Below are 22384 nucleotides of genomic sequence, written 5' to 3' on the forward strand. Positions count from 1 at the left end.
GACATAGTTTAGCTTTAAATCATATTTTTTTTTATTGCAGCTTTCAAGAAATTGATGTCTGCAAAACATTCTTTCATACAGTTCATACAACTTAACCCATTCAATCATTGTCACTACACAATAAAAAGTGAAAGTTGGATTAACTTTAAAAAAAAAATACTTTAGTAACACCTAAAAAAATTCAAGTGCTTTCAACTTCGAAAAACTTACATTTTTTAGGTGTTACCAATTTTAAAAAGTATTTTTTTAAGTTTTTCACCTTTAAATGTTCCCCTAAGTTGGAAAAATTTAAGTTTAACATTTTACAGGTGTTACCATTTTTACAATGTCATTACTGTGGTGATGAACTGTGGCGATCAAGACTATGATAAAGAATGTGGTGTCGTGACATTTTTGTGAAATACAAGCTTTTCCTGGTTGCATGTCTTCCTTTTATGTGTATCACCTTAAATATCATCTAAGATTCAAAGTTTCCTATGAACACCGTAACTTACTTTAATATTGTATGTACTGTATATGTATATCTACATTCTTTGTCTGTGGTGTGTCAGCATTAATACGTGATTTAATCAACAACTAAAATTGAAATAGATGGAAGGAAACCAGGAAACACTCAGATAAAGTGTACCTAATTAAATTTTACTGTAATTCAACTATAATGAAGTATCAAAAAACATTTACGAGGGTCGAAAAAAATTGCTTATATACTTGCAGGCTGCACTTATTTAGGTGAATGTTAATGAATGCAATCGTATTTTCCTGAAACTGATTAGACGTGGTGATCAAGTGAAAGTAAAAGCAAGTTTTTTACGAATGCAATAAATCACATGCACAGCAATGCTGGTACAATAATGCAGTCACACCAAACATTCAGTGGCAGTTCAGCTGACTTCTTAGAGAAGGAAGAATGAGCAAATATTTGAAGCGTCTGTTTCCCTGCTGTTTTTCTTCAGTAAGAAAACAAGGTAACTGGCTTATTCAATACATTTTTATGTTTTCTAACATTATTTTTGTACATTACTTCAATTAAGTATGATTTACTTGGTATACTTTGCTGTGTTTGATATTCTAGACACGCCACTTCGCATTGTACTGATTGGAAAAACTGGAGTTGGGAAAAGTGCAGTCGGAAACACCATTCTCGGTAAAAACGCTTTCGCATCATCCCCTTCTGCAAAATCTGTTACTCATCAGTGCAGAAAAGAAAAGGCGAATGACCAAAGAGACATTTATGTGATTGACACGCCTGGAGTCTTGGACACCAGTGAACCAATGGATGACATCAAAAGAGAAATCGTGAGATGCATCCAGGTGTCAGCACCAGGTCCTCATGCGTTCCTGCTGGTGATCCAAATTGGCCGTTTCACAACCGAGGAGCAAAATTCTGTTCGAGCTCTACAAGAGATCTTTGGAGAAGAAGCTTCAAAATACATGATAGTGGTCTTCACTCATGGTGATGCACTTAAGGATCAAACAATAAAACAATATGTCCAAAGTGGTCACAAAGACCTTAGAAGAGTCATCCAGAGCTGTGGAAGTAGATATGTGGTTTTTGATAACACAAAGATGAAAAATCAAGGCCAGGTGAAAGAATTAATAGAGAAAATTGATGAGATGGTGGCAGCCAACGGGGGAGGTTGCTTTACTCAAGAAATGTATGAAGAAGCAGAAGAACTGATTCAACAACAGCAGATAGAGAGAGATTTGGCAGAGCTTCTAGAGTATGATTTTAGCTTTATTGAGAACCTTGAAGATAAAGTCCGTTTGTTTCAACAAATATTACTTGGGCACCTTCACCAAAATTTGGGATTTAATGACGATGAGTCATTATAATTTGATAAATTTTCAATTCATTTAACACATATTTTTTAAATGTTTTGTATTTTACTTACACAAATAATGTGGAACATGTGAAAAAAAAACAATCTTGAACTCTGAACTAATCTGAACTGATTTTGATCCATCTTAATTGTTTAAATTTGAAAATATGATGGGTTGTAATTTGTTGGCATGGAAGTGTCATGTTGTGTAAAATGCACTTTATGTATTTATAGTTGTGTAGATTTTTTAAATAACAATATACAGTGATTTTAGTTATTATGTGGAATTATACAACAGATATGATGTGTAAAAGATTTCTCTCTTGTCTTGGTCACATCTTAAATAATGTATTATCAAATGTCCCAAATGTTTGTGGTCTAAACTCAAAAATGTTTACTGTGGTTTATTGGTCCTGTGGACTCTTACAATAAAAGTCATTTTGTATGAAAAAAATCCTTTGTCAAAAGAATAAACTTAAATGCAACTAAAATATATATTTTTTAAGTTTAACATAAAAAAGCATTTAATGCACAAATAGCGGATAGCTGAGAGTACATCAGTTGTACACTCATCCTAATGTTGTTCTAAACCTGTATGAGTTTTTTATTTTAAAGAACACAAAAAAGATATTTTGATAAATGATGGTAAGCATATAGCTGCCGTAACCATTTCTATTGTAGGAAAAAATATTATGGAAGAATTGTGATAAATGATGAAGGAGATATTTAGAAAAATGATCTAAAACAGTTGACAGTACCCATTTAGTTACGTCATATTTTTATTCCTACTATGGAAGTCAATGGTTTACAATGAGCTCACTCAAAAAAATTATTAATTGGATTAACTCAATAAAATTGTGGGCAGGATTTCCATCCAATATGAATGTGTACCCCTAACTCATAAAAAACTGCTTTACACAATAAAAATATATTGAGTTAGTCCAACTCAATTTAAAGTAAATGGCAATACTCTACTATAAGTTGCCTCAACTCAATTTAGTGTAGTCTAAATAACTCGATTTAGTGTAGTTTGAATAACTCAATGTAGTGTAGTCTGAATAACTCAATTCTGTTGTTTTATATAAAACGTTTTTACATCATACTAATTAGCATAAGCACATGTTAGCATTAACACAGTTAGTGCTCATTGAGAGAAATATGTCACATCCACAACCTAACCACAAGTGCCACTCTTCTGCACGATTGTAACCAAACAATTTGATAAAATATAACACAAACGCTTCTAAATCAATAAGATAAACTGACATTAAACACTCTTAAGTCTTTCTCTTTACCTAAAAATGCATAAAATAACACTTCATTCAAAAAATTACTCTCCAAAAGCAGTTGCATCAACAAAAAGTTTTAAGGCAGCAAAGTATTTTTTACAGTGTATTTGTTATTCAATTGTGAATAAAACTCAGCTGCAACTTTCCCCAATGCAAACTATATGAGGAAATATTTTAACATAAACTTTACGTGCCGTTGAAGACTTGTGTTGCAAAGAATTTTAGTTCAAGTTTGCTGCTGGCCTTGTCAAGCAAAAATTCTCCTGCTCATCAGCATATGCTATGTATTGAATGCTTGTGTGCTGCTGTCCCTGCCAGGTATTTTTTTCTAGTTTAACAAGTAAGACTTTCTGCTCAAAGACTTTTTTGTTTAACTGATAAACAGCATGAGTCTCTCTGTCCATAAGCAAAACCAATGGCAGACCAGTAATATCATACAGTACAACAGCATTAACCAAAATGGAAACCAGTGCTGGTCTGGGCTGATGTCAGCAAGTTAAACAGGTCCTGTGTCAAGATTTATGGGGTTTCAAACAATTTTTAACTTTTCAACTTGGGCGAAGGCATGACACAAAGTTAAATCCCGCGAGTAATCTAGAGCGAGGAACGCGAATCGCGATATACGCATTTCTGTGTACGTAGCATAATGCATTTGCTGATGTTGTTATAAAACCATGTCATGTTATTGTTGTGATATTTCTAATGAATTCAATGCATAGTTTTAGTTGGTTTCGGAAATACCCCACCGCTAGAAATAATCTGTACCGGAAACTTTTTTGATCAGCTTATTTTATGTTTCTCAGAAGGAAGACATAGTTTCACAGATAACACAATGGTTTACTCTGCCTCAGGCTGGATCGATTCAAACTAAACAAATATTAATTATTTCAAGAAGTGGGTTGTATTTTGACATTTTGATTATTATTTGTGACATTTATTCATTAAAAATAATCCCAATTTTGTTGCAGTGTATTTTCACATGCTCAAAACGTATGTGACTTAAGGGCCAAAATACAGGACCTAAAGTTTAAGACAGTGTATACCCGTGATGGACTTCTTCATATCAACTGGATTAAAAATTTAATTCAACAACGATTAAATTTACTTGTTAAGGGAAAGATTATAAATGTTTTGGGGGAAAGATTAGTTCACTTCAGTGATGTTGAATTTCCAGTTAGTTCATTACAGGGTTGTTAGAAGGAAACATTTTTGCGTTTATCTGTCTGCCTACAGTATGTAAAGTATGGTGATTGTACAACTGAAAGTAAAAGTTAGTTTGGTAAAATCCACAAAATAGACCAGAGGCGTGGATCTCGAACAAACCTCTGGTGCAGTAGTACAGTCGAGGAAAAATTCATTGGCAGGCGACGAGTTCTGCTGTAGAAGAAAGAATGACTGAGTGTCCGAACCTCCTGTGTTGTTGTTGTTGTCCAAGAAAACAAAGTAAGTGATTGTTTTGTAATTAATATGATTTGTAATTTAATATGATCTACTTCTGAATGTTTCAATTTTATATTTTGCTGTGTTTGTCGCAGAGAACGTCCCTTTAGAAGTGAAGCCAGGAGCTGATCGCTTTCAAGGTTTCTTATGCCTTAATCTACTATTCTGTAAAATAAAACATTTAAAGTGGAAATGTTATTTTTGAAGAGCAGATCAATATTATCTTGATTTACTTGTTAATATTTTGATTTAAATTTTGTTTGATACAGTAGGCAAGCCGCTTCGCATTGTACTGATTGGAAAAACTGGAGTTGGGAAAAGTGCGGTCGGAAACACCATTCTTGGAAGAGAAGCTTTCAAGTCAGAGCCTTCTGCAAACTCTGTTACTCATCAATGCAGAAAAGAAAAAGCGAATTACCAAAGAAACATTTATGTGATTGACACACCTGGAGTCTTGGACACCAAGAAACCGAAAGACGACATCAAAAGAGAAATCGTGAGATGCATTCAGGTGTCAGCACCAGGTCCTCATGTGTTCCTGCTGGTGATACAAATTGGCCGTTTCACAGCTGAGGAGCAAAATTCTGTTCGAGCTCTACAAGAGATCTTTGGAGAAGAAGCTTCAAAATACATGATAGTGGTCTTCACCCATGGAGATTTGCTCAAAGGTCAGACAATTCAAGACTATGTTCACAATGGTCATGATGAACTCAGGAGAGTCGTCCAGAGCTGTGGAAGTAGATATGTTGTTTTTGATAACACTAACATGTTTAACCGATCTCAGGTGAAAATATTAATTGAGAAAATCGATGAGATGGTGGCAGCCAATGGGGGAGGTTGCTTTACTCAAGAAATGTATGAAGAAGCAGAAAAACAAATAAAACAACGACAAAAACAACAGCAGATAGAGAGAGAGGAGGCAGAGCTTCTGGAGTATGACTTTAGCTTTCTTGAGATCTTGGATGATAAAATCCCTTTGTTTCAACAAATATTGCTTGCAGCCGAAGACATTTACATTTTAGAGGTTGATAATTCAATTTTTTAATATACAGTGGTAGGAAATTGTATTTAAGTTGAAGCAGCATACAGTCTCTGACAGGTTCCCCTTGAGGATCTCAGTGTTTTTTTTTAGTCCAGCCAATTTTTTGAAGAAATTATGATTAGATAATTTTGTTGATTAAAGGTTATAAGCAATTCTGTTGTAAAATGTATATCATTTTACATTTGGACTTGTGTTAATCATTTAAAAAATAATATACAGTGTCTTTACACTGTAAAAAAATTCCGTAGAAATTGCAGCTGAGTTGCCGGTAATTTACCGTAGATTTACATTTATGTTTTTTACTGGCAACATTTTGTTCAAAGTTAAATGAAAATTAAACATTTACAAGTCTTTATCTTTACAGAGTAAAACTAAAAAACAGCATCAAGCAAAACATTCTGGGAAACAAAATCTGGACCAAAAAACAGTAAAAGGTTGATGATGATTTCTGGTTCCCAGAATACTTTGCATGAGGCTGTTATTGTATAGTTTTATTCTGTAAAGATAAAGACTTGTTAATATTTGAAATTTATTTAACTTTGAACAAACTCTTGCCAGTAAATAACATAAATGTAAATCTACGGTAAATTACCGGCAACCCAGCTGCAATAACATTGAAAATTCTACGGAATTTTTTTACAGTGTAGGAGTTGTCCTAAAGATGCTGCATTTCAGGAATGAGCAATACATCTCTGTCAGTGCTGTTGATTGTGTTTTTACCTCTTGCTCATGTCCTTTATAATGTAAATATGAAGGTTATAATGTAAAAATTGTATACTTCAGGTTATTGTTTGCTCTTGTAAATTGCTTGTAACAATTCCTCATTTGTAAGTCACCTGCTAAATGAATCAGTTAAATAAATAAATATGGTAAAACATATTGGCCCTCATTTATCATTCTTGCGTAGAAACGGGCGTATATGTTGGCGTAAGATTATGCTTACACTCCTCTCACCGCCTGATTTATGAAGCTGTGCGTACCTCTGAAATTCAGGTGTAAGCAATATCTGCCCTTCATAAATGCAGCGGCTGAAAACGATCGTCATTAGAATAACACGCCCATATAAATTCAAGTCTCCACCTCTCCCACCCCCTCATTTTAAGACATTGACACATGGAAGACGGCAAAGAGGAGAAACCAGGGAAGTGGAAAGAAACAAAATTGTTTTATTTGGGAGTTTAAATAGCGGGATTAAAGACACATTAATAATTGCATGACGTTTTGTAATATTCTTATTATTATTTTTATTATTAATGACGCTTAATTGATATTTAGAAGAATAATTATTTATTATTATTATTATTATTATTATTATTATTTAATGTTGCCTACATCTAAATTATATGTCTGCTTAATGGTTCGGTTAAGTTTTTTTTAAATAATATTTTAAAATGATGTAGTAACTTTTGTAGTGTGTTTTTCTGTATTTACATACAGTTGTTTGTTAGCTAAGATCCAGTTTGATACGGAGCTCCGGATATAATTCAAATTAACAATTTGTTTCCACGACATCCACATGTTTTACTAGGCTAATTCATAATTTGAAGTAATAATAATTGTAATAGTAATTACGAAATATTATAATAATTAATTCCAAGGAACAAACTGTTGAATATTTACTTTAAACTAAATAAGAAAAAGAAGTGTCCATAATGTAGCATAAAAGATAACTCGTGGCCATGATTTTGTCCGCATGTCATCATGATTGGATTTATGGCTCCATTCAACACAAGCATTTTACCTTACCTATTCATGTGTAGGTATTTATTTATCATCGAATAGTATGTAACTAGCTTACCTTTTGATGCATTATTACCATGTTTTCGTAGCACATCCTTGTGCTTTCTTGCAATGTGCCGCTTCAGATTCCAGGATGAATATTTGCTGACTTTTACAGTCTCTTCGCACTCCCTTTCAATGTTTTCTTCCTGTCCAATCTTTACTTTGATTTTTACTTTACATTTATGTATAAGGCTTGATTTCCATAACTTATTGATAGACGTTTTTACAGATTCTCGAACTAGCAAATTATTAAAGGGCGTTCTGGGTTCAACGAGCGGTGCTGAGCGAGCGGATTTTTAGAAAGGCACTTTGATGGTAATATTACCGCACCGCTCAAGGCTCCGCTCCGCTCACATGCTTTGCCCTGAAACGTCAGGTAAAGCGCCCAGGCTCTCAACTGAAGGAATACATATGCCTACAAATCAAATGCTTTGGTAAAGTCTCACAAATTAAACATTGAAGTACATGTTGCATAATATAATTACTATGTTTTAGTTTTTTACAGTGGGTCATAATATATCATATATTTTAGTTTGTCAGTGCGTTTTGTGGTGTTAGGAATTGTTTGCGCATTTCTGCACTAACTCAAAATGTGCGTACACCACCTCCTGAGCTGGCGTAGGATTTGAGCGTGTCGTACGCCAACGTCCATATTGATAAATCTCAAAGTCACCGTGGTTTTGGGTGTACGCCAGGTTTACGCTGGAAATTTGGTGTACGCACGTTTGATAAATGAGGGCCATCGTGTTCATCTTCTTCCTGTGAATTCCATATTTACATGGTGGAGTTTGTAAGCGAAAAAACTGTAAGCAGAGGAAGAAGACCACCAATTTAATATTGATGTTAGAAAATCTTTTAATGAGTAATGGGTGTGTCTTTGGCGTAACATGCAATAAACCAATAAGAGTCTCATCTCTCATTCCCTTTAAAAGTCAGTTGTGCTTGCGCCAAGACGAATTCCCTATTTTGTAGTTTGTAAGCAGAAAAACAGAAAGCAGAGGAAGAAGCCCATCAATTTAAAACTACGTGTTTTATTTATTGAAATGGTTATTTTGTAAAGCTTTGGTTCTCTTTAAACGTTATTATTTCAGTAATTGAGTAATATGTAAAATAAGCTATTCCTTTTAATGAAATGATGAATTCACTGTAAAAAAAATCCGTAGAAATTTCAATGTTATTGCAGCTGGGTTGCCGGTAATTTACTGTAGATTTACATTTATGTTATTTACTGGCAAGAGTTTGTTCAAAGTTAAATAAATTTCAAATATTAACAAGTCTTTATCTTTACAGAATAAAACTATACAAAAACAGCCTCATGCAAAGCATTCTGGGAACCAGAAATCATCATCAACCTTTTTCTGTTTTTTGGTCCAGATTTTGTTTCCCAGAATGTTTTGCTTGATGCTGTTTTTTAGTTTTACTCTGTAAAGATAAAGACTTGTAAATGTTTAATTTTCATTTAACTTTGAACAAAATGTTGCCAGTAAAAAACATAAATGTAAATCTACGGTAAATTACCGGCAACCCAGCTGCAATTTCTACGGAATTTTTTTACAGTGTTGCTTTTTACACTTCCTGCTTTCTTTTCAAAGATTGCTCCTTTCTGACACATTTTAAATGTTTTTTGATTTCATTTTTTTTTTTTTTTTTTTTGAAAATCCTGCCTAATCCACCTTTAGTAAAAACCCCAATGCAATCTGTACTGTAAACTCTTTTGACAAATTTAAGGTGATGATCAAAATTTTGTGAGTGGAAAGAATAGTTCACATCAGTCTTAGATTCAATGAATGATCAGGATGTTGAATTTCCAGTTGCTCCACTAGTTACGAGAAACACTTATTTTTATATCTGCCTGTGTGCTGATACAAGTGAAAGTAAAAGATAGTTTTCTAAAATGCACAAAATACAGTACAAGGGATATGGATAACACTGCGGATACAACAATGCGGTCTGCCTAAAAATTCAGTTGCATTTGAGCCAAACTGCTGCAGGAGAAAAAATGACTTGCTGTCTAAATTGTCTGTGTTGTTATTGTCCTATAGTACATCAACCAAGTAAGTTGATTTTGTTTTGTTTTTTTGCAAGGTTTCTGCTAAACTGATTAAAGTTCATGGCCTTATTTAGTATTATATTCTACATACAAGTCAATGAGCTTATAGTAACTATAATTTATTTGAAAAATTGTTTGATATTCTAGACATACCACTTCGCATTGTACTGATTGGAAAAACTGGAGTTGGGAAAAGTGCAGTTGGAAATTGCATTCTCGGTAGAAAAGCTTTTGAATCATCCCCTTTTGTAAATTCTGTTACTCATGTATGCAGAAAGGAAAGGGTGAATGTCGGAAGAGACATTTATGTTATTGATACGCCTGGCATTTTGCACACCAGTAAATCGCTAGATGAGATCAAACCAGAAATTGTGAGGTGCATTCAGGTGTCAGCACCAGGTCCTCATGTGTTCCTGCTGGTGTTCCAAATTTACCGTTTCACAAACGAGGAGCAAAATTCTGTTCGGGCTTTACAAGAGCTCTTTGGTGAAGAAGCTTCAAAATACATGATAGTGGTCTTCACTCATGGAGATTTGCTCAAAGATGAAACAATTCAAGAATATGTCCAAAAAGGCCACAATGAACTCCGAAGAGTCATCCAGAGCTGTGGAAGCAGATATGTTGTTTTTGATGCCACTAACATGAGGAATCGATCTCAGGTGAAATTATTAATTGAGAAAATAGATGAGATGGTGGCAGCTAATGGAGGAGGTTGCTTTACTCAAGAAATGTATGAAGAAGCAGAAGAACTGATGAAACAACAACAACAACAGCAGCAGATAGAGAGAGAGTTGGCAGAGCTTCTGGAGTATGATAAAATCCCTGCCTTCCAACAAACATTGCTTGAGGCCGGACTCATTAACATTTTAGAGTGTGCAGAGCCGGCGCCAGATCATGACTAACAGGGGAGCACTTGGCTTCCAATGGGGGGGCACGCAATAGCAACAATAACTTGCAAAAACAAGACATTAAAACAACAAATACAGTGCAAGCACACACTCATACAACTGGTACAGACTGTCAGCTCATTTCCCGTATAAAGTGCAAAAGACCACAAACTATGCGCAAGACTATTGAACTTTGACTGTGGCGTGAGCGCAAGCTGAGCTCCGCTGCGCTTTGCTCGACACAACAACAAACCGCCCTCGCGCGCCGCAAGCCATTGAAATGAATGGGTTTCATAGCGCAGCGCACACCACGTCCTAGCTTAAAAAAGCAGCTTTACCATAGTCACATCGTAATGCTGTTAACGGTCTATAGCCACAGTTCACATTTAAGCTTACGTAATTTAAAACAACGCTAACTTACCTTTAAAATAGCTGAAGACGGCGTGTACGAACATTAAACTTTTAAACATTAAACATTAAAACAGTGTCCTGTAGATTTGTAAATTCCACCTCGACCTCTAATCTCTGAGTTTGAGCCAGTCTGTGTTTGCACCAATATATCCAATCAGAGAAACTGGTCTATTTTAATTAAAGAAAACATATACCAACTATATTTTCCTCATTTGATTACATAACAAGTCATGAAACATTCAATGTTTAATTTATTTTAATTATTCTTGATATATATTAAATTAATAAAAAACTTTTTAGGGGGGGCACAACAACCTGTTTGGGGGGGCACTGCCCGCGAATGCCCCCCCTTGACGCCGGCCCTGAGAGTGTGATAATTTAATGTTTTATTACACCATGGTAGGAAATTTTATTTAAGTTGGAGCAGCATACAGTCTCTGACAGGTTCCCCTTGACCCCCCAGTCACATTAGCTACAAGCGACAGAGACAGAGCGACAGTCTGCTATTCATTTTCAATGGAAGTGGCCGTTTGCCAGCGACAAGCGACGAGCTCGCCGCTGCGCGAGCAAGGCAGGGCCAAAATAGAAAAGCAGGCTATTTTATGCAAATGATGAGCGATGCGACAAAGCGACTGCCAATCGGAGTGAAGGAGCAGCGTGACGTAGGTCTGTGGTCGAGTCTGAGAAAATAATTCAAGATGGCGGAAAATGCGTATTTATGTATATATCTGATAAGTTTGGCATTTTATCTCATATATTTTGTTACTCTTATTGAGAAATAAATACTTTTAAATCCAAAAACACCGTTCTTGTAACTTAACAATACCTCTAAAGTGACTTTTGATACCGATTTTAGAAACTAGCCAAGAAACGCCCAAGTGTCATTCACTTTTGTAGCTAATGTGACTGTAGGGTTAGGATCACTGACTGTTTTTGGGTCCTTCCAAACGGTTGCTGAAATTATGATGGGTTAATCTTAGATAACTTTGTTGATTAAATGTTATAAACAACACTGTTGTAAAATGTATACCTTTTTACATTTGGAGTTGTGTAAATAATTTAAATAATAATATACAGTTTCTTTAGGAAATATGTGCCACAGTGCTAAAGATGCTGCATTTTAGCCAAAGAATATGAAGGAAATATTGTAATAATTGTGTACTGCAGGTTATTGTTAGCTCTTGTGTTACTGTAAATTGCTTGTGAAAATTCCTCATTTGTAAGTCACCTGCTAAACAAATCATCAGTTAAATAAATGAATATAGTAAAACATCTTATTTTCACTTTTGCTAAAAAGCATTGCATTCATTATTTATCTCACTATTATCAGTCACCCACATGGGTAGATTAGCATCATGTTCCTCTTGTGTCTTCATCTTCTTCCTGCGAATTCCCCATTTACATAGTGGAGTTTGTAAGCAAACTGTAACCAGAGGAAGAAGACCACCAGGTTAATATTGATGTTAAAATATTGCGTTGTGTTTTATTTATTGAAATGGTTATTTTGTAATTGGTTCTCTTTAAACATCGTTATTTCAGTAATTGAGTAATAAGTAAAATAAACTATGTTTTAATTGCTGATAAAGTATGATGCATGATCACTGTAATCTTACAAAGTTTTTATAAGAATAATTTACGAATATGCAACAAAAAAAGTTTAAAAAAAGTAAAAATAATTTATTTGTAACAAACAGGAGATACGAATTTACAAACGTGAGGAGAGGCGTTTCAGCACTCAGCTGTGCGTTTTGAAAAATTTTTTTTTTTTAATGGTTCTCATCTCAGCATATCCAAAGGTACAGGGTCATTATACAGTATCTAATAAATCTGTGTGGTAGTGTCTAAAAAAATCTTAATATTAGCACTTAAAAAAAAATACTAACAAGGTAAACTATACTTACTACAGGTGAAGCAGCTCTTCATGTCTTCTAAAGTCCTGTGATCTGTCTTTATTTACATCCCAGAGACATTTAAATACATATTTTTTTCATATTTAAAAACGCTTGCTGCACATCCATGTGTGTAAAAAGCAAATGCGCGATGTCGTCCCGTTTATAGGTGCATATTACTAACACGCCATTTAACCTTCTAAAGGGGATCGCACACCAGCTGCGCAGCTCAGCGTCGCGCTACGTCGAGTCGCGTCTAGGACAACTCGGAGGTTTTGTAAACCGGAAGTGCACATTAAATATCGCAAGCTTCGTCAGATAGCCTCTACTTCAAAATGCAAAATATACGTTAGCAGCCAGTGTTAATCGTTAATGATTTGTGACAAATATGATGTTAATTAATGTTAAACTATGTGAGTGGCGCTGTGTGGCGCGACAGGGATTTGAGCAACTTCCTGAGTAACAGCTGGTGGCGCCGGTGTGCGTATACTCATAGAAAACAATGTGTTAGATTTTTTTAGAACGGCGCAGCGCTGAGCGACGTGGCCGGTGTGCGATCCCCTTAAGACCTTGTGTGTCCATATACGTGGACATCACATTTTTTGTTGTTTGCACCATAATACTTAATTCTGTGTAACTGGAACCTGTTGTACAAAAACGTGGACAATTACACTGCTTCATGTTCAAAGAAAATTATTTGGTTGTTATATTTATTGGTTCTTCCTAACCCCAAACGGGAGGTTAAATAATAAAAACAATATCGCGCCATTGACTTTACACTTTAGGGGCCCGTTTCAATAAGGCGGTTCAACCAACTCTGAGTTAAAACTTGAACTCTGAGTTGATTTACCCCGAGATTGGAAACTCTGAGTTTCTTTCATTTCAGGGTTAACATACTCAGAGTTTTCACTTAACCTCCTTTTTGAAATGGGCCTCACCTCTGTCCCGTGCAACATCCCTCCTCCACCCCATCCTTCAGACAGCACGCCAAATATGCTTTAGCTCATTCCCTATTGATTACATGGTAATGTGAACTTGTGAAAGCACATTTTACAGTAAGTGCAGATCAATGTTCACATTTTTAATATTAGCTCTTGAAGCTGAGATCAAACCATCCCGGGACAAATTCCCAGACATATTATCAGTGTATTTTTTGGAATATCTGTGTGAGAGGAGTTTATGTCAACTAGTTAACTCTTTAATCAACCAAGCTTCATTAACAAAGTTTTACACTGCTAATCCACCAGCTATACCTAGGATACAATAGCCTGAACCAGTATGATACTGGCATAATCTGGTATTCCCAGATTCATTGTGATGTACAGATGTGGCCTTTAAAAATGCGCGTCTCTGAGAGCAGAATGCCGCGAGCACTTCCGAAATTCTGCGAGATCCCGCAGAAGGTTCGGTGGGGGACGCAGGAAATACAAATACTCAGGGCAGTCGTGTTTCATGTAGGCCATACTGACGACAATGTGTGTGCTCGACTTCATGCTGAGCGTATACTGTATGATATTGAAGTAACATGACACCGATTGTCGATGTTTAGGCAATAGACTTTGATGTCATACAAATGCACACTTTTTGGCAAACATTTCGTTGGCGAATTTTTCTTTTGCCAGTTACATAAACACATATTCTTCATAGAAATCTGATTCAAACGCGCATCATTTGTCTTATTTTTTCCGTGTACTTACAGAGACGTGATGTATGATAATCGAGTCTTATAACAAAATAATTTGCGAAGACCTTTGAAGAGACCGAGCGCATTTACGCAATATCATTAACTAGTTTATCTAATTTTACATTTATTTCATTTTTGCATCTGAACGTTTTAATAGCTTTAACATGGTTGTGTTGCGCTTTTCTGCATTACTGAACAGTAGGCTACTTTTTATATTATCATGTTTCCCTTTACATGGTATGAAACACGATAAAAAGTATGCAATGGTGTTGAATAAATTTCACTGAGAATTTGTATAATATGTTATACTTTTGTAGTAAGGAAATAAAATCATATTGTGAGTGTAAATATTCATAAATTCAAGGAGTTTCTGAGGTGTTTGTCATCGGCAAAATGCGCAGTTTCTTTGTTGCTGATTAAAAACCGTTGGCTATGTGATTGTTTAAAATTGACATTTGTTCTACTTATTATTAATTTATTTTTTGCCTACATTTACTCAAATAATATCAATGTGAAAATATAAGTAAATCATATTTCAAGTTAGGCGTAAAACTTACAAATTTTTATGTCAAATAGAAATAATAATAATTTGAAATATGCAATTATTACAGTTTTAAAAACTTAAATATATACTCTGACCTTTTTAAATATATTGATTTAAATAATCTGTAAATGTAAAACTTAATAATATATACATCAAATAACATATGTACATTTTACACAAAATATCTGTTCTATTTTTATTAATTTATTTTCCAACTAAAAAAAATCACACAACTGCATTAAGAGATTTTATTAAGTTACTTTAATAATTTATTTTAGAGATATTTACAAAGCCACTGAATCATTTTTAACAGTGTTAAAAATACGTTTTCTTGTTCGGTCCACGTAAATGCTGTTTTTCTAAAGAAGAATTTTAAAACTTTATTGGTGGTAGTTGAGAAGAATTCCTCTTTCCATTTCTAAATCATTTTGAGCGCAATATAAATGTATCATATTGTTATTCTTATTATATAAGAATACGTATTTTTACAACATTTTTAACATATAGAAAATATACTTTAAGCGTGTTGTGTGTATTTCCTAATTACAAGCTTTCGGTGAATGGCCCAAAACTAAACATGCATAAAAACATAAAAAAGTCATTTAAATAAGCGAAAAATCTTTTTTATGAGCTCAAAATTTTGAATATAATGTGCTATTGCTGAAAATTGCCCATCTCTAAAGGAGAATATTTATCTTTAAAGTTGAAGAAACAAAAAAGTAATGTACTGATAAGCATTCTCAAATATATATATTCTGCAGGCACTCATTTATCCATAATGATGTAATTTATTTTTTAATAACATATTGTTGCTGTCGGGCAAAGATACTCTCTGGACACCAAGACCATGTCTATGGGTTCAAGAATAACAAAATATTGGCCATTTGAAACTCGAAAGTCATCACTTTATTTTGTCCCATTGTTTTCCATTTTGCGGGTGGTAAAACTCCTGTGCGCGTCGTTCAAATTCATTGAAATTTCGTTCACTTGTAGTTTAGCAAGTATGTATAATACAATTTCAATAATGTTTTTACACTGCACATCGTCTGAGGAAATCCGAAGTTGCGTCGAGGGGAACCAAGCTGACAGCCGCGACAGCAGAGACTGTCACGTACCTAAAGGGTATTGGAAAAAGCTTGCATCTGACCTGCAGCGATATCATTCTGACCTTGTTCTTTTACTCCTCGGAGTCTAAAACCAGGAGGGCATATTAACTCTTTCCCCGCCATTGATGAGATATCTCGTCAATTAAGAGAAAACGCTTCCCCGCCAATGACGAGATTTTCCGTCTTTCCGCAATACCGCAACTTTTTAAAACCGGAAGTATTGCCCTATGGCAAGCGGCTGCATGTCCGTGTCTGTTTTAAAGATCGCTCTGAATGGGATCTCTATGAAAAGTCCATCACAAAAATGGAATTATCTCTGCTTTTTGCTCAAAATGTGGTGTTTTTGCAGAAACCTACCCATATTCAAAAGCTGATTACAAAAGAACCACTGAAGGTAGGATGAAACGGTTTTTTTGTTTGAAAGCAGAGGGTCTGTTCTTTCATTTGGTATATTGTATGTTTATATATTTAAAGAAGAACATTTTCTGGAAGGCATTAAACTTTGATGAAAATCATGAAAAACGCTGGCGCTGGCTGGCAACTTTTTTTAAAAACGCTGGCGGTGAAAGAGTTAAGTGTTCATTGTATTTTCATTTTAACAGAGCAGCTATGGCTGCGCATTTCACACACCTCTCCAAACCACATTGTTAACACTATGCTTGTTAGGACGCCGTTAGAACCGACAGCCGGATGACGTCAGAGTACCGCGAGAATGATTCAAGAAATCATATTTTGCCTCGCTCTCGCGATACTGTGACATCTTCCGGCTGTCGATTCTTGCGGCGCCGCATGAAGTCGAACAAGCCTATTGACAACAGCAAAAGCTACGCATTCGCTTTTAACTTGTAAACTCAAAGATGTATGGGTAATGTAGTCTCTGCTCTCGGTGGGACGAATTTGGAAGCGTGCATTGTGAAGGGCACTTTGAAAAGTGGCAGCGCAGCCAAAGGATTAAATTAAGCCTCTGATTTAAACAGATGTGCAAATGAGCGTTCCGGTACGCTAAACGTACGTTCTGGGCGCAGGGAGAGGTGGTGATACGCTCAAGAGCTATATTTGGAAGTGGCGGTACTGAGTACTGGCGCCTACCGGCCCACTTAAAGCACTGGCGGTAGCAAAGGTAGACGGCCCTTTGAAAAGCAAAAGAAAGCTGAAAAAATGAGAAACCTACACTGAAATAAATTGGAGTAGGATTTAGGCTACTTAAAAAATCTAGGAAACTAATGTAATCTTCCTGATTTAATCACGTAAAACACAAGTCTAAACACAAGCACCACTTTTCTGAATGATGATAATCACAAACATCCCAGAGTTTGTAAACCAATTGTTTGTAAAACATATTTAATGCTAACTTTACTTACAAATTCAGAAAATATTTTTTACAGTGTATAAATAAAACGACATGAAGGAAGTTAATTCCAAAATGTAATTAATTGTACACAACATTAAAAGCAAACAATGACAAAAAAGCACAGAATCTAAATTTTATCGCGTTTACTTCCTTTTAATGTATTGATGAATTGCTTTTTACACTTCCTGCTTTCTTTTCAAAAATTGCTCTTTTCTGACACCTACTTAACGTTTTTTTTAGTTTGCATTTTTTTTTTTTGAAAATCCTGCGTAATCCACCTTTAGTAAAAACCCCACTGCAATCTGTACAGGAAACTCTTTTGACAAATTTAAGGTGATGATTAAAATACTGTGAGTTGAAAGAATAGTTCACATTAGTCTAAGATTTAATGAACGATCAAGATGTTGAATTTCAAGCTGCTCCACTAGTTACAAGAAACATTTATTTTTATATCTGCCTGTGTGTAAAGTATACTGATGGTACAAGTGAAAGTAAAAGCTAGTTTTCTAAAATGCATTTCACAAAATAAAGTGCAAGGGGTGTGGATAACACAGCAGGTACAACAATGCTGTCCGACTAAAAATTCAGTTGCATTTGAGGTGAACTGCTGCAGGAGAAAAAATGTTTGCGCGTCTAAATTGTCTGTGTTGTTATTGTCCTATAGCACATCAACCAAGTAAGTTGATTTGGTTTTTTTCCAAGGTTTCTGCTAAACTGATTAAATTTCATGACCTTATTTAGTATTATATTCTGTATACAAGTCAATGAGCTTATAGTAACTATAATTTATTTGAAAAATTGTTTGATATTCTAGACACACCGCTTCGCATTGTAATGATTGGAAAAACTGGAGTTGGGAAAAGTGCAGTTGGAAACTGCATTCTCGGTAGAAAAGCTTTTGAATCATCCCCTTCTGCAAATTCTGTTACTCATGTATGCAGAAAAGAAAAGGTGAATGTCGGAAGAGACATTTATGTTATTGATACCCCTGGCATCTTGGACACCAATAAATCGCTAGATAAGATCAAACCAGAAATCGTGAGATGCATTCAGGTGTCAGCACCAGGTCCTCATGTGTTCCTGCTGGTGATCCAAATTGGCCGTTTCACAAACGAGGAGCAAAATTCTGTTCGGGCTTTACAAGAGCTCTTTGGTGAAGAAGCTTCAAAATACATGATAGTGGTCTTCACTCATGGAGATTTGCTCAAAGATGAAACAATTCAAGAATATGTCCAAAAAGGCCACGATGAACTCCGAAGAGTCATCCAGAGCTGTGGAAGTAGATATGTTGTTTTTGATACCACTAACATGAGGAATCGATCTCAGGTGAAAATATTAATTGAGAAAATAGATGAGATGGTGACAGCCAATGGAGGAGGTTGCTTTTCTCAAGAAATGTATAAAGAAGCAGAAGAGTTGATTCAACAACAACAACGAAGAAGAAAAATAAACAGAGAGCTTGCCGAGCTTCTGGAGTATGATTTTAACTTTCTTGATATATTGGATGCTAGAATTCCTTTGTTCCATCAAATATTGCTTGGGAACTATTTCCAAAATCTTGGGTTTGATGATCGAATGTTCTAAATATTATATATAACAGTGTCAGAGTGACATTCAGCCTCTTGTATTATTTTACATTAAGTTTTCATAATAAATGTATGTATTTTCATTCTTTAAAATCATTAGAGTAATTTTGAAAAATGATCAAATTCAGAAACAAAATGCCTAAATTTGTATGCCTAAGTTTACCTTAGTTGTTTTAGTTTGTTGTTTTCAATGCAGTCAGTTAAACTACACCAAGTTATTCAAGCTTGTACAAATGTTTATAAATTAAATAGTACAGAATATTTGGATTATGCATTTTGTCTGAAGCAATTAGTTTACAGCACATTCAAGCTATGCATTTTATCATTACATTGCATTGCCAGATGTTTAAACCCATGACCTTGTGTTGCTACTATGCTCTATTGATGCATGAAAGATTTACACATTTAACAAAGATAAACTGTCTATGATACATTTGTAGTCTGTAATAGGAAAATGTATTCTTTATGTATTACCAGTCTTTCACACTGAAATTTGCATTATTTATGTAAATAATGAATAAGAATATATGACAAAAGATCTATGTATTTGTTTTAAAATGTATGATCAGACACACTCTTACCTTTCTCAAATAAATAATTTGTAAAATAAAGAACTATGTTGCTTGTGAACATATCTTAAATATTCACTGCCAAATATGGCTTCTTATAGTTTCACATCAGATAACATCATAAATCAATCCAAGTGTTTTGTTTTTAAACAATAATGAAGTTCTAAATGTAGCTTCGGGAAGAGCCTAAACATTCAGGCACGTCAATCACTTTGTGAGCTTATACACTCACCTTCAGGATTATTAGGAAAACCATACTAATACTGTGTTTGACCCCCTTTCGCCTTCAGAACTGCCTTAATTATATGTGGCATTGATTCAACGATGCCCAATTAAGGGGCATAAAGTGTGCCAAGAAAACATACCCCACACCATTACACCACCAGCCTGCACAGTGGTAACAAGGCATGATGGATCCATGTTCTCATTCTGTTTATGCCAAATTTCGACTCTACCATATGAATGTCTCAACAGAAATCGAGAATCATCAGACCAGGCAACATTTTTCCAGTTTTCAACTGTCCAATTTTGGAGAGCTCATGCAAATTGTAGCCTCTTTTTCCTATTTGTAGTGGAGATGAGTGGTACCCGGTGGGGTCTTCTGCTGTTGTAGCCCATCCGCCTCAAGGTTGTGCATGTTGTGGCTTCACAAATGCTTTGCTGCATACCTCAATTGTAACGAGTGGTTATTTCAGTTAAAGTTGCTTTTCTTTCAGCTTGAATCAGTCGGCCCATTCTCCTCTGACCTCTAGCATCAACAAGGCATTTTCGCCCACAGGACTGCCGCATACTGGATGTTTTTCCCTTTTCACACCATTCGTTGTAAACGCTAGAAATGGTTGTGCGTGAAAATCCCAGTAACTGAGCTAACACAGTCTCACCCCATGTCGTCAATATTTGACGACACTTGACCATTCGTCATATGTTGACGCGAAGGGTATACCTTTCGCGTCATTTTTTGACGAACTGGGGACTTCAATACTATTACGTCCGTTGCATTCTCTTTCCTATTTTCTTACCATTTTCGCGTCGGTTTAGGGTTAGATTACGCGAAATTAAACAGTCTACGCGAAATTAAACAGTTGTCACCTGGCGTTGGGGTTAGAGAGTTAGGTACGCGAAATGAAACAGTTGTCACCTGGCGTTGGGGTTAGAGTCAGGTTTGGGTAGGGATGTCATTATGTAAATCTAACCCTAAATGTTCTGGGATTGCTGTAAAATTTCCAGAAAGTTTTCTGTGTAAACAAGAATCAGAAACAATGCCGTAAGTGGCGTGCCGTAGTGAGGAGAAGCATGTCCATGCAACATTATGGTTCAGCTCTTTATAATGAGGGGTTTACATGCACATTAAAGGAACAGTATGTAAGAAATGTATATCAATTAATCATAAAATGGCCCTGATATGTCACTAGACATTAAGAAATCATTTTCATTTCAAATACTTATCACTCACAACAGTGGTCGAGCTAGGATATTGTCATTTAAAAAGTGGAGTTGCAGCCCTCCACTGATGTTTATGTTTTCATGTTGTGTATTGGCCACCAGTTGTGTGATTGCCTTACCAGTTTTAGCCACAAGTTTTGTGACCAGTTTTGGCCACAATCCTACACACTGTTCCTTTAACATTCACGATGAGAAATGTCAGCAAACTGGAATGATGCAGAGATCAGCAGGCTTGTCAAATATTCACTCTGAAGCTGAGATCATTCACCAGCATACTAGAATGGTGCATCAAGCACTCCTTTATAATCTTATAATAAAAAGAAAAAGCATGTGCATGGTTTCTCGAGAGAGAAATCACATATTTTAAGCAAAATTGCAGGACCAAGTGCAGGACTTTGAACACATCACATGTCTTTACTGGATCTTTAAGGCATATGTGTGAATGCATACACAGATTCCGGAAAATCACACACATGACAGGCTACATACATGCTGTGACGAGCGTCGCTTCATGCGCCCACTGGAATTACATCTGCACTCAGCTGAACCAAGATCAGTATACCTGTGAATGTGCTCTCTAATTAAAAACATTCTCTTAATAGTTCTCAGAAGGAAGAAAATCTGTGAAATGTTTTTCAGAAAGGGGATGCTAATAATAAATAATGATACTGCATTTTTGTTCTCAGTTTACCAGCAGAATGTGAATTTGGATCACCACAAAAATGTAGACCGGTTTTCTTGCATTTTAACTCTGAGCAAAAACAAAAACAGGTGGTTTCCCGGACAGGGATTAGCTTAAACCAGAACTAGGCCTCAGTTTAATTAGGAAATATAATTATTTTAACAAACATGACTTCCTAAAAACAATACTTTTGTGCATTTTGAGGCAATACAAAGGGCACCAGGCACGTGCACAGATAGGGCTCAACCTGTGCAGAACACATGCCCTTTTTGTCCTTACTCGCCGAAGTGCCCTTTTTTGGAGGTGTTTTATTATTATTATTTTATATATATAAATTAATGCTATTGTTAAACATTTACCTCTGTCTGTGTGTTTTACAAATATATTTATCAAATAAAATTATTAAAAAACTAAATATTTTTGGATCCGCTCAAACTGTTTGTCAAACATCTTAACTCCGCCCCCTGAGTGCAGCGAGCTGAAGTTCCACAGCAGTCAGAGGCAGCTGAACGTCTTGCAACGGTAAATAAGTATCTTGTTGTTTGAGTTCAATGCTGTGTCATTACGAAAGAAACACTAGTATATAACGGCGCATGTTTTATAAATTTGAGCAGAGCCGAATTATCCATAGACGGGATTGGTCGAGTGGGCAATCAGGGGGCACTAAGAGCTCCAAACTGCGACCAAATTGAGTTTTTGACAAAGCGCGAGCGGTTTTTAAACAAGTGTTCACCCATGTGAAGGGCACCCGTGACAACAATACGGAATGCACGGTCGGGATTTTACCGCTTTTTTTGCATGACGCGTCT

The 22384-nt window shown here is 35.5% G+C and overlaps 4 protein-coding genes across 4 annotated transcripts; all 4 read left to right on the plus strand.

The window, feature by feature from the left end:
* Positions 1–827: 827 nt before the first annotated feature.
* On the plus strand, positions 828–2210 carry LOC135739371 (GTPase IMAP family member 7). Its single transcript, XM_065257626.1, has 2 exons — positions 828–965; positions 1073–2210. Exons 1-2 carry the CDS (start codon positions 908–910, stop codon positions 1831–1833), a joined length of 819 nt encoding a protein of 272 aa, XP_065113698.1. The 5' UTR covers positions 828–907; the 3' UTR covers positions 1834–2210.
* A 2152-nt stretch (positions 2211–4362) lies between these two features.
* LOC135739364 (GTPase IMAP family member 7-like) lies at positions 4363–5830 on the plus strand. The gene is made up of 3 exons (XM_065257614.2): positions 4363–4552; positions 4645–4689; positions 4819–5830. The coding sequence occupies exons 1-3, from the start codon at positions 4501–4503 to the stop codon at positions 5592–5594; spliced, it is 873 nt and encodes a 290-aa protein (XP_065113686.1). The 5' UTR covers positions 4363–4500; the 3' UTR covers positions 5595–5830.
* Positions 5831–9287: 3457 nt separating this feature from the next.
* On the plus strand, positions 9288–11645 carry LOC135739354 (GTPase IMAP family member 9-like). The gene is made up of 2 exons (XM_065257601.1): positions 9288–9427; positions 9571–11645. The coding sequence occupies exons 1-2, from the start codon at positions 9373–9375 to the stop codon at positions 10323–10325; spliced, it is 810 nt and encodes a 269-aa protein (XP_065113673.1). The 5' UTR covers positions 9288–9372; the 3' UTR covers positions 10326–11645.
* Positions 11646–17640: 5995 nt separating this feature from the next.
* Positions 17641–19439, plus strand: LOC135739346 (GTPase IMAP family member 9-like). Its single transcript, XM_065257590.2, has 2 exons — positions 17641–17971; positions 18110–19439. The coding sequence occupies exons 1-2, from the start codon at positions 17917–17919 to the stop codon at positions 18877–18879; spliced, it is 825 nt and encodes a 274-aa protein (XP_065113662.1). The 5' UTR covers positions 17641–17916; the 3' UTR covers positions 18880–19439.
* The last annotated feature ends 2945 nt before the right edge of the window (positions 19440–22384 follow it).

Source organism: Paramisgurnus dabryanus, chromosome 10 (genome assembly GCF_030506205.2).
Source record: "Paramisgurnus dabryanus chromosome 10, PD_genome_1.1, whole genome shotgun sequence".
Lineage (NCBI taxonomy): Eukaryota > Metazoa > Chordata > Actinopteri > Cypriniformes > Cobitidae > Paramisgurnus > Paramisgurnus dabryanus.

What these genes read in the sequence shown, in the direction of transcription:
- LOC135739354 (XM_065257601.1), top strand. Translation starts at nt 9,373, where the DNA reads ATGACTTGCTGTCTAAATTGTCTGTGTTGTTATTGTCCTATAGTACAT. An exon ending in TCCTATAGTACATCAACCAA is followed by an intron (nt 9,428 to 9,570) that starts GTAAGTTGATTT and finishes TTGATATTCTAG; the next exon opens with ACATACCACTTCGCATTGTA.
- LOC135739346 (XM_065257590.2), top strand. Translation starts at nt 17,917, where the DNA reads ATGTTTGCGCGTCTAAATTGTCTGTGTTGTTATTGTCCTATAGCACAT. An exon ending in TCCTATAGCACATCAACCAA is followed by an intron (nt 17,972 to 18,109) that starts GTAAGTTGATTT and finishes TTGATATTCTAG; the next exon opens with ACACACCGCTTCGCATTGTA.
- LOC135739371 (XM_065257626.1), top strand. Translation starts at nt 908, where the DNA reads ATGAGCAAATATTTGAAGCGTCTGTTTCCCTGCTGTTTTTCTTCAGTA. An exon ending in TTCTTCAGTAAGAAAACAAG is followed by an intron (nt 966 to 1,072) that starts GTAACTGGCTTA and finishes TTGATATTCTAG; the next exon opens with ACACGCCACTTCGCATTGTA.
- LOC135739364 (XM_065257614.2), top strand. Translation starts at nt 4,501, where the DNA reads ATGACTGAGTGTCCGAACCTCCTGTGTTGTTGTTGTTGTCCAAGAAAA. An exon ending in TTGTTGTCCAAGAAAACAAA is followed by an intron (nt 4,553 to 4,644) that starts GTAAGTGATTGT and finishes TGTTTGTCGCAG; the next exon opens with AGAACGTCCCTTTAGAAGTG. An exon ending in AGGAGCTGATCGCTTTCAAG is followed by an intron (nt 4,690 to 4,818) that starts GTTTCTTATGCC and finishes TGTTTGATACAG; the next exon opens with TAGGCAAGCCGCTTCGCATT.